Source organism: Dromiciops gliroides, chromosome 4, assembly GCF_019393635.1.
Source record: "Dromiciops gliroides isolate mDroGli1 chromosome 4, mDroGli1.pri, whole genome shotgun sequence".
Classification (NCBI taxonomy): domain Eukaryota; kingdom Metazoa; phylum Chordata; class Mammalia; order Microbiotheria; family Microbiotheriidae; genus Dromiciops; species Dromiciops gliroides.
In genome coordinates, this window is record NC_057864.1 from 256,015,869 (window position 1) to 256,034,053 (window position 18,185).

At 46.0% G+C, this 18,185-nt stretch overlaps 1 protein-coding gene across 2 annotated transcripts in view; it reads right to left on the minus strand.

Moving 5' to 3' along the window:
• Positions 1–7,487, minus strand: part of C4H6orf132 (chromosome 4 C6orf132 homolog) — a 51,326-nt gene extending 43,839 nt beyond the window's left edge. The window contains exon 1 of one of the 2 annotated variants that reach the window (XM_043999491.1): positions 7,164–7,487. In XM_043999491.1, coding sequence (XP_043855426.1) covers positions 7,164–7,308 — 145 coding nt within the window. In that variant the 5' untranslated portion in view covers positions 7,309–7,487. The remainder of the gene's footprint in view (positions 1–7,163) is intronic. The other variant, XM_043999492.1, reaches the window with a different exon arrangement.
• Positions 7,488–18,185: the final 10,698 nt, after the last annotated feature.

An 18,185-nucleotide genomic window follows, 5' to 3' on the forward strand; every position in this document is an offset into this window, starting at 1 on the left:
CCTGTTTCTCCTTCCTTTACCTTTAACGTTTCTAAGAGAACAAACAGTTTCCCTACCCCCTACTTCCTCCCCATTTTCCCCTCACCAAATCTTATCCTATTGGGCAAATAAAGTCTAGGGTCATCATCTTAATTCTATATTTATTTGTATACCTAGTTCATCCTCCTTCTCCCTCCCCCCAGAATAAAAACTCTTTTAGGACCGATTGTTTCTTGTGTTTGTTTGCCCAGCACCTAGGACAGTATCTTGCACATAGTAGGTGCTTAATACTTCTTGGCAGAATGGAATCGAATCAAATAAATGCTTGTTGACTAAATACTCAGATAAGACAGAATTGCCTTGAGAGTGGGAGGGGGGGAAGGGAGGAGAAAGAGTTTGGGGCAAAGGCAGTGACCTTCTGAGCCCAAATGACCCCAGAGCTACAGGCTGGAGGGTAGCCTCTAATCGGATCGTGGGGAGTTAGGCAGGGACAGAGGCTTAATTCTGTTGTTGTAACCCAGAATAATCCCAGTGACCCCAGTCCCCCTCATCCCAGGTCCTATTCTAATCCACTCTGCCTGCCAGCCAGGGGGCAGCCACTGCCTTCTGAGTGGAGGGCAGTGGTGAGGGGAAGGAATGGCTGCAGCCATAATTGACCATAATGAAATCCTTCCCTGGTAATTAGCAGGTGAGAAGGACAAGAGGTTGAAAAGCTCCAGCCCTTTCTGGGGAGACTCCTGAGTAATCAGCGATTGCCTCACTCAAAAGCAAAAGCAGAGAGGATGGATCAGTCCGAGGACATAGGGAGCTTTAAAGGGCGTGGGCAATTGTAAGGGGGTGGTCCCGAAAGAACATAAAGGAAAGGCTGTTTGGTCTAGGAAGGGGACTGTGGGCTTATGTGAGGGGGAGATAAGAGAGATGATCGTAGATGGGTAAGGGATGGTAGGGAAGGGAGGAAACCACCGAGGGGCAATAGAGTGTGTATATGGGGGAGGGGGTGAGTGGAAAGTGGGGTTAGAGGGAGACTCCCTATCCTTCCTGGGAAATACAGAGCCATGGAACAGGAAGGGGCTTGGAGATCTTACGGGCAAGAGAGTTCTTAACCTTTTTTTTTTTCCCCCTCAGGGCAACGAGGGTTAAGTGACTTGCCCAGGGTCACACAGCTAGTAAGTGTCAAGTGTCTGAGGCTGGATTTGAACTCAGGTCCTCCTGAATCCAGGGCTGGTGCTTTATCCACTGTGCCACCTAGCTGCCTCCCACAAGAGTTCTTAACCTTTTTGAGGCCATGGATCCCTTTGGCACTCTGAAAAAACTTATGGACCCCTTCTCAGATGCATAAAATAAAATGCATAGAGTTGCAAAGGAAATCATAGCTATTGAAATAGTTATTAAAATAATACAATGTCCAAGTTCACCCCTACCCCCCAATCTATCCATGGATCCCCAAAGGGATCTGTAGATTTCAGGTATAATTCCCTCATCTAGAGGGGAGATGGACTGAGAGAGCCAAAGAAAGGAAACAGTTTGCTCAAGATCACACACTTATGCTATTGAAACAAGATTTGAACCCAGGTTGGGAGACTAGAAAATCTAGGGCTCTTTGGTCAGCGCCGTGAAAATTGGCTACAAAAACAACAGCAACAAGGGATTATATAATACAAGTACTGCAGAGGGGGGAGCCGGGGGAGGAAGAGGATGGCAGGTTGAGTGTGTGTATGTGCAAAGCTCCAGGCAAACCACAGAACACCTCCAGGAAACAGGAGCACAAACAAAAGTCTCCTTCACACCCTCAGAAAGAAAGTCACAGGTCAACCTTCTCTGCTGGTGCCAACCTGGTCCTGGCTGAGATTAGCTTAGTTCCACCTATAAAGAATCCACCTCCAGAGGCTGAACAAGAGCCAGACCTTAGATCAAATCCCCTTGGAGGTTTTCTTTATTCTTCCTTTACTGCAGGAGGCTGTGAACTTTATAAACAAACAAACAAAGAAATATAAATATACATATAGTTTGTTGTTTGTTTTGTTTTGCTGGACAATGGGGGTTAAGTGACTTGCCCAGGGTCACACAGCTAGTAAGTGTCAAGTGTCTGAGGTTGGATTTGAACTCAGGTCCTCCTGAATCCAGGGCCAGTGCTTTTTTATCCACTGTGTCACCTAGGTCCCTCTAAAATATATTTTTTTAATAATTATATTTCAATATGATTGATTTCTTTTGTAATCCTATGTATTTTATTTGTTGAAAAATATTATTTTGCGGGGTCCATAGGCTTTATCAAACTGCCAGAGGTGTCCATGACATAAAAATGGTACCTCAACTCTAATGAGATGTAGGAGAAGGAGCAAGAGGCTCTTATTCCAGCCCAGGACCTGATTGCTACTTATTGGCTGTGCAACCCCCAGAAAGTGTTATGAGCCTCAGTTTCCTAATCTACAATGGTAAGAAGCCAGGTGCTACAATGTATGGAGAACTGCATTTAGAGTCAAGAATACCTGAATTCAAATCCTGCCTTAGACACTAGCCAGCTGTTTGACCCTGGACAAGTAATTTTACTTTTCAGCTTCAGTGTACTTATCTGTAAAATGGGAATAATTATGGCACCTACCAAACAGATTATTGTGATGATCAGAAGAGATCACCTGTATGAAGTGCTCCATAAACCTTAAAGTACTATGTAAATGCTAGCCATTATTATTGTTGTTGTTAATGTTACTATTATAGTAATATCTGCACAAGGTTGACGTGGTACTAAAATGAGAGCATCTATAAAACATTATGTGAACATCAGCTTCAAGAACAGTAATGATAGATCCACACTGCAGGGATTTTGGGGTGGTGGCCTCCTCTTTACTGCACTCAGCCAAATGGCTCTGGGGTACAAGCCAATTAGAGAGGCATTAAGGAAACCTACAGTGAGGGCGGGACTAGGTCTGGTACAATGGAGAGAACACTGGCCCTGGAGTTAGAATTCTTGGGCTCAAATACCCCTTCTGATACTTTATAGCTGTGTCACCCTGGGCAAGTCACTTAATCTCAGCGAGTCTCAGTTCCCTCACCTGTAAAGTGAGGGGGTTGGGTTAGATGACCTCTCAGGTTAAGTGAGCCATTAGCCTGTGATGCTTATGCCATTTCTGGGGGCCTGGGCATTCATCTACCAAACATAAGGTAACCAGGAAAGAGAGACCCATACCCTGGACTCTCTAAAGATACTCAAGGCTGTTTATTTTCCTCAAAGTCAGGTTAGAGTGGGTGGCCACCCACCAGGAAGCTGACATGCAAATAGAAGAGCTCTATTGAGCAAGGAGGACGGTGATGATGGAAGGAATGAAGAGGAGTTTGGGGAACACAAGTCCCCTTCCAGGTGTTCAGGAAGTAAGGGAGCACCCTGGCTTAAAAGGAAGAATCACAACTATGAACACAAGAGCTAATGCTTAAAGAGTACTTTCTGATCATAAAGGGCTTTTCCATCCATTATCTAATTTTATCTTTACTGCAACCCTGTGAGGTAGACCGTACAGGTATTATTCGTACCAACCCCATTTTACAGATGAGGAAACTGAGGCACAGGGATGTGGAGGGACTAGCCCAAGGTCACACTATTAGTAAAGGGTGAGGAGTTATGACTCAAACCTGGCATCTTCTGACTCCAAACACAGTGCTCTTTCCAGAAGACTCGTTAGGACAAGAGATCTTACCTGAAGCTAAGGGGTCTGATGGGCATACCAGGGATAGTTAGGAAGCTGTGCCGACAAGAGAGGATTCTAATCTTTTTTTTTTAAATTCCATCAGCAAAAATACAAGTAGATTCTGCCCTGTACTTGCCTTGTGCATCTGGGGGTAGTTGGTAGAGAGGGAGGACTTCCCCAATCTACTCTAAGCTCCTAGCTCCCTCACCCCCAATTCTTCTACATTGTTTTTTCCACTACATTACTATTACTACTCTATTACTATCTCCCAATGGGCCAATCCCCATCACCCCAGGTTCCAGAGGCAACATCACAGGTTGAGGGATCTATTCTTTACCTCTTTGCATGACCTTGAGAGAGCTGCTTCATCCCTCTCAGCACCAGTTTCTCCTGATGTCTAACAGGACAGATAGGACAAAAGAGTTGAGGAGCTGATGGGAGTGGTAGAAATAAACTCCATTTGTTTTGTTTTGGTTTTTTGGTGAGGCAATTGGGGTTAAGAGACTTGCCCAGGGTCACACAGCTAGTAAGTATCAAGCATCTGAGGCTGAATTTGAACTCAGGTCCTCCTGACTCCAGGGCCAATGCTCTATCCACTGCGCCACCTAGCTGCCCCAATAAACTCCATTTGTATAATTCCTGGTGCTTTTCAAAGTACTTCCGAGTTGATTATGAGACTGTAGGATTTCTCTTAATTCTGGGAGATTGTCAGAATAGATATTAGCCTCATCTGAGATGAGAAAAGTGAATGAAGCCCAGGGCCAGTCAATAACAACCAGGATTAGAATCTAGAGCTCTTGACTCCTAGTCCATTCTTTTCATACTTGGGCTTGGATACAAACCATCCTCCCCCTCTACCCCCATGTCATACATACCCACCCACCCCTATTCCTGTTTGACAGGGTGGAGGGCCAGCTGCCCCACCCACCAGCACCCAGCACCCAACACCTCCAACTCAGTTAGTATACAGGAAACCCTGGAGAGCCGACTACCCAATGCACGCTTTATTTTCCACCCGTACCTGTGCTGGGACGAGCCCAGGCTGAGTCAGCTGTGTGCCTGGGCCCTGCCCTGGGGAAAGGGAGCTATCCTGATGGGCTGCTGGCCCTGCCCAAACCTAGGAAGGATATCAGCCACCTCCTGGATGCAGGGTTCCCTCTTCCACTGTCTCCCCAGGTTCTAAGTGTCAGGGAAGACTGAGACAGAAAGGGTGCCTTTCCCTTCCTCTTCTGAAGCTGCCACCTTTGGCTAATCTCTGCTTTGCCCAGCCCAGAGCTCAGAGTTTAGATACAGGATACAGAAAGGAAAAAAAAAAGATTCCTACTCATCGCCTTCCCAATCCCACTGAATGAAGAGCCAAGAAGGTCTTATGAGCTCTACCTGGCACATGAACACACACACACACACACACACACATGGGTGTATCAAGGTAGACCTTGGGCTCTGCACCTCTCCCAAACACACAGTTTCAGATCATAGGATCATAGATTCAAAGGGGGATGGGAACTCAGAAGCCATCTAGTGGAACCCTATCCTGCTACATATGAGGAAACTGAGTCCTGTCACTTGCTCAAGGTCAGGAAGATGGTAAAGCAGTCCCACCCCATCATCTTACAGATACGGGATGTTCATTTTAAGTTCGTCCTCATAATGGCTGCCCCATCCCTTCCTCACCAGCCCTCTTTGCTCACTGACTATATAAACGGCAAATATATGGGCTGTGTTTTACATATGTAGAGTTTGTTTCTGTGTTTCACATAGGGTGTGTGTGTGGGGGACTGTGCTTGTAAATTCTTCAATGTCCAGGGCCAGGTCCACATAACTTCTCTCTATATATAGGCTACCACAGATTCCTCAACTTCCCTCTGTCCACTACTGTAAACCCTGCTGCCACTGATGATGTAACTGGTAGTAAATAAAGGATCCCTGATGTAGGAGACTAGAACCAGCAAGTGTCCAGTGACTGCAGGGGCCCCAATCGGGGTTCTTGCAGCTTGTCTTTGCTATATCCCCAGGAACACAAGCTCACCTTGGGCTTTCCAGAAGTCCCTGACAGAGCCTGTGACTAGCCCACAACTAAATCTTCTTCCATCCGATCTCCATTTTCCCCAAATTAGAAAAACTACAAATTGCAGTGAGATGGATTGAGAAGGTGACACTCAGTCCAGGACCCGGTGCTTGGCTGAACCATGCACTAATTTCTTCCTTTCTAGATGGCTGTCCATACTGACTTTGCTAAGCCACAGGCAGTGAAGCAGTGGCAGTGGGGGGAGCACAGTAGAAAGGGACAGAGGACCTGAGTGACCTTGGGTAAATTACTAAAACTTTCCGTGCCTCAGTTTCCTCACTTGTTAATTGGGGAGGGAGGGACTAGATTGCCTTAGAGCTCTAAATCTATGGTCTTATGACCACTTTTCCCACCTTTCTTTCTTGATCCAAGTCTCCTTCTTTCCAAAGAATCCTTTAAAACCATTAGGGAAATCCAGACTCCAGAATGACTGAGATGACAGGGATGGAAGTGGGGGAAAAGTCATTATTATTAAATGAAAATCTGAGTCATTTCTTCCCGTGGACTACCATCAAGGGCAGCCAACCCCCACCTCTATTGACTTTTTTCGGCTGATAGAAACCCAAACATGCCAAAGTGGGAGGGGCCGCATGAATAGAGAGAGTGGCTCTGATGACCCTGGAACAACTGGCTCCCCTGTGGCTCCTCTGACCAACCTGGCCACAATGTGGCAACACGGGGCAGTGCCTGTGGCAAGGTCAGGGCCTGGAAGTCAGGGGTAAGGGCAAGGCAGGGCTGCCCAGGGGGTCCTTCGGCTCTCTCAGAGCTTAGAGATCATTTAGTAAAACCCCTTGTTACAGATGAGGGAACTGAGGCTCGGAGAGGGAAAGTGATTCGGAAAGAAAGGCTTCTAGATCAGAAAGACAAAGGGGGTGGGGGTTAGAAAGTTCTGCTGGCAGGCCTTGGACTATGAGAACTTAAAAAAAAACACCAAGTTACTTAATCAACAAAAGAGAAGAATAAACACTCCAGAAAGACTGCGGGGATCTCAGGCAGGGGACTGGGAAGGAAGTCCTGCATTGGGATCCTTTGGGATCTCCTCCATGCACACACAGATACATACATACACACACACACACCCCTTTGGATCCCAACAGCACCTCCTTCTCAGAGCCCAGCCCAGCAGCCAGTCCCCCAGCTCTCCTCCCCCTTCCCCAGCAGTTTCTCTCTCTCCCTAATTCACAGGTTCCAACGCGTCCCTCTCCCGTCCACCCTCATCTCCGAGTTTCACGTCTTCCCTGCCGCACGGAAGCCATGGAGCGAGCCTCAGACTCTCACTCTCTGGGCACATGCGCCTCTCCGCTCTCTGCAGGGAGAACAGGAATGAAGGCGCGGGGCCTCCAGTGGGGGCTTTCGGGGGACCCTTTAATTCCCTGGCCCCACCCACTGGCAGAGCTCTCCCCCTTCCGGCCCCAATTCCAGAACCGACTCACCAAAGTTCCTGGTCCCATCTAAGGGGACCTCCTGGGTGAAGATCCAGGGAGGGTTGGTGGCATACAAGGAGGTGGTGGTGGGAGTTGTGTGTTTCTTCCCAAAGAGTTTGCTGAAGGTCCCTTGAACCGACTGGTTCTTCTTCATCTTGCCCTCGGTCTGTGTTGGGGTGTGGAGGGCTCCCTCCTCCCCTGCGCTGGGCTCCGCTGTGTTTGGCTGGACTCTGCACCGGCCTCTCCCCTAGGGGAAGATTCTAAGAAGCCATGCCCCCGTCCACGGTCCTTACCCCGTCACTGGCTGCAAAGGGCTGCAGGTGCTGTCGGCTCCGCAGCACTCCTGGAAATGGGAGGCACCTGGACAGGTAGAAGGGCTGGTTGCTGTTACCTGACCCCGCCCAGCCGCCGCGCCACAGCAGCCGCCCTACCGCCCAACTCCCCAGGTCACATTCCTGCCTGCCTCCTGCCTACAACAAGCCATTGTTCGGCTGGCCTGGCTCAGGTAGTCTGGAGATCTCTGCCCAGCACACCCTCTTCCCTGGACGGCTACCTAGGACCTCCCTGGCAAGTCTTTGAGAGGCCCACGGAGTTCCCTGCCTCACATTTCCTTGATTTCTCCCACTGCTCCAACACCTATAAGGACAGGATTCAAATTCCCCCAAGTCCCAGTCCCAGGTGGATTCATGGTGCTTCATAGGACCAAAGTGAGGATTTAGAACAGAAACAGACTTAGAGAACACCTAGCCTTCTTTTTATTTTATTTTATTTTATTTTATTTTATTTTATTTTATTTTAGGGGTGAGGCAATTGGGGTTAAGTGACTTGCCCAGGGTCACACAGCTAGTAAGTGTTAAGTGTCTGAGGCCGGATTTGAACTCAGGTCCTCCTGACTCCAGGGCCAGTGCTCTATCCACTGTGCCACCTAGCTGCCCCTAGCCTTCTTTTTATTTATTTATTTATTTTTTAGTGAGGCAATTGGGATTAAGTGACTTGCCCAGGGTCACACAGCTAGTAAGTGTTAAGTGTCTGAGGCCGGATTTGAACTCAGGTACTCCTGACTCCAGGGCCGGTGCTCTATCCACTGCGCCACCTAGCTGCCCCCCTAGCCTTCTTTTTAAAGAGTGGAAAATGACTTGTCCAAAGTTGTCCCAGATAATGAGTAGAGGCAGACTTCAAAACCTTTTTCTCACTCTCAGTCTCTTCCCCCAAACAATTATTAAGTGCAAACTGGAGGCAACATGGCCTAATAGATAGTGCTCTGGACTTGGTGTCAGGAAGACGGTGGGATCGGCTTCCAGGGACTCAAGAAGCTGAAACTTTGGAGATCAGACACTTACTGGGTGACCCTGGCTAAGTTACTGAACCTCTGAGAGCCATAGTTGTCTCATCTATAGAATGAAGAGGTTAGCCCCAATGATCACTTCCAGCTCTCAATCTATGTTCCTATGACCATGCAAGGAACTGAGGCATTTCTTTAGGAAAGCCATCAGAGGCCTGAACTTGTCCCAGGCCATGCACTGTTGCCTTGGGTGGCTGTAACACTCTTCTAGAGCCTGTTTGTTCCAGGGCCAGGAAGCCAGAGGAAAGGATGAGGGAGGAAAGGGTAGGAGTCAGGCTTTTGCCCCTTGACAAGCACATCATCCCGGGAGACTATGGAGTATGTTACTCAATAACAGACACATACTGGGCTTTTCCCTGAATTACTCATGTAGCAGCCCTTCTTTCCAGTTCCCTTTCCTCTAGCTGACTTACAAAGGCCCAGGAATACTCCAGGCATCCCGATGCTTGTAGTTTTGATCCGGCTCAATTGTGTGGCATGGAGCCTCAGACCTCGATAAGCTAGTGTCCCCCAACCTCTGAGACACTTGTGAGGTGATGAGATGTGACTGCTCTTATTCTTCAATCCGTAAAGATGCTTGTCATGCCACCTGCTTGTGTGTGTGTGGGGGGGGGGTAGGGAGGAGAAGGTACACAAGAAGTAGATCGAGGAGTGGAGCCTGAAGAGGAATGGAGATACGGCTGGCAGGGAAGCTCCCCTTGCAATGAAAGGTCTGGGAGGAACTGAGCGACCAGAGGAATGTATTAGGAAGAGGCAGTCTACTTCCAATATAGTGAAGTCAGAGGCAGAATGAACTTCCAGGGTGAGGAGGCTTCTGTGGCATTGTAGAAAGTTTGGAGAGTCAGGAGTGGAGCTTAGGGAGGGATGGAAGCACTTAATTTATACCCAGGAATTATCCTTTCAAATTCTGTCTCTGTTGCTCTAACTAAGGATTAAAGACAGTGACCAGAACAGGGAAAGCTGGCAGAGATTTCAATTCAATAAATATTTATTAAGTGAATACTATGTGCCAGGCACTGTACTAAGAGCTGGTGATACAAAAAGAGGCAAAAGATAGTTCCTGCCTTCAAGGAGCTTACAATCTAATGATAGCAGGACTGCTGGAGGTGAGGGCTTGACTGAATTTCTTCCCCACTCTTCCTATTCTCTCTTTGTTAAGTCACTTAACTTTCTTCCTTCCTTCCTTCCTTCCTTCCTTCCTTCCTTCCTTCCTTCCTTCCTTCCTTCCTTCCTTCCTTCCTTCCTTCCTTCCTTCCTTTTCTTTTCTTTTTTTTTTTGGTGGGGCAATGAGGGTTAAGTGACTTGCCCAGGTTCACACAGCTAGTAAGTGTCAAGTGTCTGAGGACAGATTTGAACTCAGGTCCTCCTGAATCCAGGGCCAGTGCTTTATCCACAGCGCCACCTAGCTGCCCCCAAGTCACTTAACTTTCAAACCTTGGTTTCCTTATCTGTAATGCAGTATAATGATACTTCTATAACCTACCCACATGAGTGGTTTGAGACAAAAGTTTTTAAACCATTAAACATTATAGAAATATGCTGTTTAATGATAGAAGAGAATGCATGGCGTTCCAATCAATCAGTAAGCAATTATCAAGTGCCTACTATGTGCCAGGCATGGTGCTAGTCTGGGGATACAAAGACAAAAATAAAACAGACCCTGCCCTCAAAGAGTTTTCATTCTGTTGGGGGAAGGAGAGAGACAACATGTACATAAGTATATATAAATTACATGCAAAATAAATGCAAGCTAATTCTCGGGGGGGGGGCGGTATTGGCATCTGGGGCTCAGGAAAGTGGTACTTGGGCTGTGTTTGAAGGAAGCAAGGGATTCTAAGAGGCAGAGGAGAGGTGGGGTGCATTCCAGGAGAGGGGGACGGCCAATGAAAAGCTGGAGACATAACTAGATGGGAGACAGAGATGGATCCAGCATGGCTAAGCGCTGTGAGTGATGACTAAGGTGGAAGATGATTCTTGCCCCAAAGGAGCCCCAGGGTCTCATCATAGAGACAAGCCCTACATATAGAGAACAAGATAAACTATTATATATACACATGTGCATACACACATATGTGTGTGTCTATCTATCTATCTATCTATCTATCTATCTATCTATCTATCTATCTATCTATCTATCTATCTATGATAGATCAATTGATACATAGGGGCAGGACCTATGATTTCATGGACATAGGGAGCTTCAGGATGAAGCAGCCCTTTCTGCCAATGCAGGTTGGCACTCTCTGTGCCGGGTGGCAGAGTGGATAGAGATTGGACTTGGGGTCAAGATAGACTTGAGTTTGAATCCTGCCTCAGACTTTTGCTAGCTGTGTGACCCTGGACAAGTCACTTAACTGATGCTTGCCTCAGTTTCCTCATCTGTAAGATGGGGATAGTAATAGCACATACCTCATAGAGTTGTTACAAGGATCAAAGGAAATAACATACATAAGGTATTCTGTACCTCTTAAAGTGCTTTATGAATGCTAGCTCTTGTTCTGATTAGGCACTCTAGGACGTCAGGGAAGAGGAGGTTATTGTGGGCCGTCAGTGTCCTGGAGAGCTTCACAGTGTAGGTGGCTAGGATTTGTATAGGTGGAAGAAGGTCAGGTCTTCCAAGCAGAGGGAACAAGAGGAGCTAATTTAGCATGGGGATAAGAGTAAGCATGGGGGGGCAGCTAGGTGGCGCAGTGGATAGAGCACCGGCCCTGGATTCAGGAGGACCTGAGTTCAAATCCAGCCTCAAATACTTGACACTTACTAGCTGTGTGACCCTGGGCAAGTCACTTAACCCCAATTGCCTTACAAAACAAAAGAGTAGGCATGGAGTATGTGTGTTTAAGGGAAGACCACCAGGGAAGAGGCATCAAAGTACTGTTCTCAGAGCTGGGAACACTTGGGTTTAGGCCTCACCCCTGACACTTTCTGGCCGTGTGACCCCAAGTAAGCCACTTCACCTCTCTGTGCCTTATCTACAATATAAGAGGATTGGTCTCAATGACCTCTAAGTTCCCTTCCAGGTGTAAATCAATGATCCTATGACCTATCTAAAAGGAGGAGAGGGCTTATAAGGAGAGCAATAGGATGTAAGGTTGGTTAGGTTGGGGGCAGGGAGTGCATTTCTTGAGGCTCTCAGAGTTTGGACTTGATTTGTGATTCAGTGGAAGGAGTACTGGACTGGGAATCAGAAGCTCTGGGTTCAAATTCTGCCTGTGCCTTGTGTGACCTGTCACTAAAGCTCTTTGGCCCTCAGTTTCCTCATCTATAAAATAAAAGATTTGAACTAGAAGGTCTCTGACATTTCTTCCAAGTCTAGAGTTATCCTGTGACAGATAATAGGGGGAATGTAGATTCTTCTTTTTTTTTTTTTTTGCGGGGCAATGGGGGTTAAGTGACTTGCCCAGGGTCACACAGCTAGTAAGTGTCAAGTGTCTGAGGCCGGACTTGAACTCAGGAACTCCTGAATCCAGGGCCGGTGCTTTATCCACTGCGCCACCTAGCTGCCCCCAGGAATGTAGAAGTACCTGATGAAAGTGGCAGGTATGTGCTGTAAGGATTGGAAGAACTGGGACTGGGAAGAGGCAAGACAGACAGAGAGCTGCCCAAGGCCTATGCAGGTCTCTCAATCAGGGTCTGTTATTTTACTTTATTTTGATTTAATTTGTTGTCCTAATGCTATTTGGCCTTTTATGAACTATCATTTTCACTTTGCAATAACTGTACTCCTTTCTCCCACTTCCCAAGGATCCTTTCCTTTTAACAAGGGTTATTAGGTGATGTAGTGGATAGAATGTTGGACCTGGAATCAGGAAGACCTGAGTTCAGATCCAGTCTCTTACACTTACTAGCTATGTAACCTGGGCAAGTCATTTAATCCATTTGCTTCAGTTTTCTCATCTGTAAAATGGGGCTAATGATAGAACCTACTTTCTGGGTATAAGGATCAAATGAGATGATAATTGTCAATCACTTAGCACAGTGCCTGGCACATATACAACATCTAACAGGGAATGCCACATTCTACAATCATAGTCCACCACTTCCTCCTGGGAAGAAAGGTCACGTCTCATCATCAGTCCTCCAGAATCAAGATCAGTCATGGAATCAGTCCGATTCCTGATATCTTTCCATTTGTTTTCCTTTCTGATGCTGGAGTTTTTATCTGGTTCCCCTTCTGCTTTCTATCTTCTGCATCTGTTTGTATGAGTCTTCCCAAGTTTATTTGAATTCTTCCTATCTTTTCTTATGTTGTCCAGCATTTCATTAAAACAAAACAAAACAAAAGAAAACACTTCCTTCTTACTGTTATGGTCAGTCAGTTAATAAGCATTTGTTAAATTTTTTTGGGGGCAGCTAGGTGGCGCAGTGGAGAAAGCACAGGCCCTGGAGTCAGGAGGACCTGAGTTCAAATCCGACCTCAGACACTAGACACTTACTAGCTTTGTGACCCTGGGCAAGTCACTTAACCCTCATTGCCCTGAAAAAAGAAAAATAAAGTAAAATAAATTTAATTTAAAAAAAAATCTTTTTGGGGGTGGCTAGATGGTACAGTGTGGTTAAAGCACCAGCCCTGGATTCAGGAGTACCTGAGTTCAAATCCGGCCTCAGACACTTGACACTTACTAGCTGTGTGACCCTGGGCAAGTCACTTAACCCCCATTGCCTGCCCAAAAAAACCCCAAAAAACAAACAAACAAAACAAAAAAACAACCTTTTCTAGGTGCCAGGCACTGGGCTAAGTGCTGGAGATACCAGGAGAGGCAGCAAACAGTCCCTTGCCCTCAAGGAGCTCACATTTTAATGGGGGAGACATTGTGATAACGAGGTACATACAAGCTATACACAGAGTAGATGCAGATAATTTCAGAGGTAGGAGCAGCTAGGGGATTGAGGATGGCTTGATCCAGATAATGGGTTTTGAGTTGAATCTTGAACAAAGCAAGGGAAACTGAGGTGGAGGTAAGGAGAGAGAGCATCCCAGGAATGGGGGACTGCCTATGCAAAGGCATGGAGATGGGAGATAGGAATTTGAATAACTTCAAGTAGTTGGAGGGAATATAAGAAAACCCTGTGACCATGTGTTTTGTTTTGTTCTTATTTTGGTAACCTTTGATATATTTGGTGACTAGGGTTCAGTGAGGGTACCCCTTTTTAAAAAGTTATTTTAAAAATATTTATTTATAACATTAGTTTTTTTAAAAATTGAGTCCCAAATTCTCTTCCTCCTGCCCCTCCTCCATTTCTTGAGCTGACAAGAAACATGATATCAATTATATGTGTGAAGTCATGCAAAACACCTCTCTCAATTTTTTACTGATTCTTGTCAGTCATTTCAGTTGTGTCTGATTCTCCTTGACCTCATTTGGAGTTTTCTTGGCAAAGATACTGGAATGGTTTGCCATTTCTTTCTCCAGCTAATTTTTAGAGATGAGGAAACTGAGGCAAACAGGGTTAGGTGATTTGTTTAAAGTCACACAGCTATTAAATATTTGAGGCCAGACTTGAACTCAGGAAAATGAGTCTTCCTGATTTCCAGCCCAGTGCTCAATCCAATGTGCCACCTTGATGCCCCTACTTCTCTATTAGCAGTGTTGCAAAATAAAACACACACACACAAAATAAGAAAAACAAAGAATGTTAAAAGAGTATGCTTTAAGGAGCAGCTAGGTGGCGAAAGGGATAAAGCACCAACCTTGGATTCATGAGGACCTGAGTTCAAATCTGGCCTCAGAGATTTGACACTTACTAGCTGTGTGACCCTGGGCAAGTCACTTAACCCTCACTGCCTTGCCAAAAAACAAAACAAAACAAACAAACAGAAAACCACCCAAAAACAAAACAAGAGTATGCTTTAATCTGGATTTAAGAGTTCATCAGTTCTCTTTCTGGCTGTGGATAGCATTTTTCATCATGGATTCTTCAGAATTGTCTTGGATCATTGTCTTGATCTCAGTTGGATCATTGTCTTTCACAGTTGATCATCATTACAACATTGATGCTACTATGTAGATTGTTCTCCTGGTTCTGCTCACTTCACTTTGCATCAGTTCATCTAAATGTTCCCAGGTTTTTCTGATGCCATCCTATTCATCATTTCTTATTGCAGAATGGTATTCCATCACAATCATTATACCACATATATACCATGCATCATGTACCACAACTTGTTCAGGTATTCCCCAATTGATGGGTATCATGAAGAGCACTTCTTAATAGTGTTTTTAATAAATATATTCCCCTGGGCTATACCTATTTATATTTTGGTGGTATATTTAATTGCATATATTATCATGAAGGCCCAAAGTGTCCATTGGACAGTCAGATACAAGAAGTACAACTTTTACAAACAGAAGCTCCCAATCTTATCTAGGACAAACAAAGGCCCCATCATGCTGGCTCTGTGAACTCAGAGTAGGGAAATATTGGAGGCTAGATTCTGTCGCAATCAGTCATGCACAGGGTACTGAGGACTTGGATCTTGGTGGTCCAAGAAAATGTGAAGAGAAGACTTTTAAAATATTTTATTTTAGGAAGAAAGGATAATAGCATGGTAATAGCTTGGATGCAAGGGATAAAGGAGAGGCAGGAGTTGAAGAGTAAGATTGGTGTGCCGTAGTTTGGTTGCGAGTTGGAAGACGTGGTCTCAGTTCCTTTGCCTTCTACTTATTAGTTGGGTGACCCTGGACAAAGGAAGGGGGGGAGGGGGCAGTTAGGTGTCGAAGTGGATAAAGCACTGGCCCTGGATTCAGGAGGACCTGAGTTCAAATGTGACTTCAGACACTTGACACATACTAGCTGTGTGACCCTGAGCAAGTCATTTACCCCTCATTGCCCAGAAGAAAAAAAAAAGGAAGGGGGGGAAGGGGAAAAAGCATTTATTAAGCACCTATTAAATGCCAACCAGTTCACAACTATTTTGTCATTTGATATTCACAACAACCCTGAGAGGTAGATGCTATTATTATCCCCATTTTACAGATGAGGAAAGGGAGGCAGACAAAGGTTAAATACCCTGCCCAAAGTCACACCGCTAGTAAGTTTCTAAGGCTGGATTTGAATTCAGGTCTTCCTGACTCCAAGCCCCAGGGCTCTATCCATCTATTGGGCCACTTAGCACTCAAGTCTCAACCTCTCTGATCTTCATTTTCCTCATCTCTAAAATGAAGGAGTTGGGCTAGATGACCTCTAAGCTTTCTTCCAGCTCTAAATCTTGTGACATCTCTGAACTTCTCTTTTTTGTTTGTTTATTTTATTTTGTTTTTTGTTTTCTTTGTTTATTTTATGCCTGTGCCAGAAGCTGGAAAAATCATACAAAAATGGTAAAATATCAGGGGAGTATAGGTGTAACACCCTTCTTGACACCTTGACCCCTTTACCAGGATCTCCTGAAGTGTTTCTCAAACATGAAGTTGTCCCACCTCTTTTTTTTTTTTTTGGTGAGGCAATTGGGGTTAAGTGACTTGCCCAGGGTCACACAGCTAGTTAAGTGTTAAGTGTCTGAGGCTGGATTTGATTGAACTCAGGTCCTCCTGACTCCAGGGCCAGTGCTCTATCCACTGCGCCACCTAGCTGCCCCCCCCACCTCTTTTATAGATGGTTGACCAGAGCCTAGAAAAAGCCTTGCATCCAAGGTGTTACCAAGGCCGCCCCAGTGAGTGAGATGGGCAACAGAACCCAGCTGCTTCCAGCATCCTCCCTCCATCCCTTTCCCCTGGATTTTATCCTTCTAGCTTGATAAGTCTCAAGTTGGGGAGCATAGGGTGGGGGTGGGGGGTCCCCTAGGGCAGTCATGGGGCCCAATTCTCCATCCAGTTCAACGCCCTCAGTGTTGTTTATGTTTCAGCCTCAACGACACTCACCTAATAATAACAACCAACACCCCTGGTGCCCCCCAGTAAAAGAAACAGACAAATAACAGGGCTCCCCCCCTGGAAACAGACAAAAGAACCATGCCTATAATTATATGACCAGCTGCATAATTACCTTGTAACCCTGGAGAGCAAAATTTATTGTCAGTCACCTGAAACCTGAGATGGAGACATGGCCTGGAATCTGTGATTCTTCTCTCCCCAAAGCCAAGGACAGATTTCCAGCTTGGGACTTCCTGACTGAATAGGGAGGGCATTGGAGAAACAAAACAAAATAGGTAGACAGAGGGGCGGCTAGTTGGCACAGTGGATAGAGCACCGGCCCTGGAGTCAGGAGGACCTGAGTTCAAATCCGGCCTCAGACACTTAACACTTACTAGCCGTGTGACCCTGGGCAAGTCACTTAACCCCAATTGCCTCACTAAAAAAAAAAAAAAAATAGGTAGACAGTAGTTAGATAGTGTGTGGGTGTCTGGTGGGCAGGAATGGTCTGAGATAGACTCTCCTGCCCGGAGGCAGGGGAAGAGCTGAAATGATTTCCTTCTCGGACACAGGGCCAGATCCCTTCCAACTGGTCTTGTTAGATCAGTTCTTCTCTTTCTCTTCAGAATGCCACCAGCACAGGCTCACATTTGGAGTATGAGGACACCTTCCTAGTTGCCCTCCCTTTCCCCAGCCTCTCCCCCTCCAATCTTTCTTGTACACGGGCAACAAAGGAGAGAAAAATGGGTTGTCATGAAGAAAAAGTGCTTAGTCAACTTTAAAGTGATTTTTGGATGTAAAATTTTATTATTCAAATACCACTTTCATCATGGAACCATAGATTTAGAGCTAGAAGGGACTCTGTAGGTCATCTAGTCCAACCCCCTCATTCTATGGATGGGGAAAATGAGGCCCAGAGCAGCTGACTTCTCCAAGGCCACAAATCTCTCCTCTGCTCAAGAACCTACAATGGCTACCTATTGCCTATCATGGGAAAGTAAGTCTAGCTAGAGGGGAACTTCAGAGGCCATCTAGTGGTAGGATTTTAGGGTTACAGCACTAGAGCTGGCAGGACCCTTTAGAGGCCATGGAAGTCAGCCCCTTCATTTCTCACAGAGGGACTGAGGGAAGTTAAATGACTTGCCCAAAGTTACTCAGGGCCATGACTGGGGAGATCATTGTGGACTCGAGGGTGGTGAAGACTTTCTGGAACAAATGAGACTTGCTCTAGGTTTGGACCAGAAGTTGTAGAGGGAAAATTCGAAACCAGAAAGTACTCATTTATCAGTTTCCTATAAGATAGAGGTGCTGGATAAAGCACCAGCCCTGGATTCAGGAGGACCTGAGTTCAAATTTGGCCTTAGATACTTAACACTTACTAGCTGTGTGACCCTGGGCAAGTCACTTAACCTCAATTGCCTCACCAAAAAAAAAAAAAAAAAAAGATAGAGATGCAAAGAAATCTCCTTAGACCCTTGGCCTTTTGGCATCTTTCTAAGCCCCCATAAAGGATAGGTCCTAGCCTGGAAAAACTTGGTCTTGATGTGCTCAGATAGGGCTTAGAAGTCCCCTTCTTTTAGGCATAGAGTCACCCTTCACCTCTTCCAGTCTTTCCCTCAGTGACTAGGATTCCACTCTCCCAATTGCTCTTTTTTTTTAAGTGAGGCAATTGGGGTTAAGTGACTTGCCCAGGGTCACACAACTAGGAAGTGTTGTGTCTGAGGCCGGATTTGAACTCAGGTACTCCTGACTCCAGGGCCAGTGCTCTATCCACTGTGCCACCTAGCCGCCCCTCCCAAGAGCTCTTTTGATTGCTTCTAAGTGTCCACTGAGGCCCAG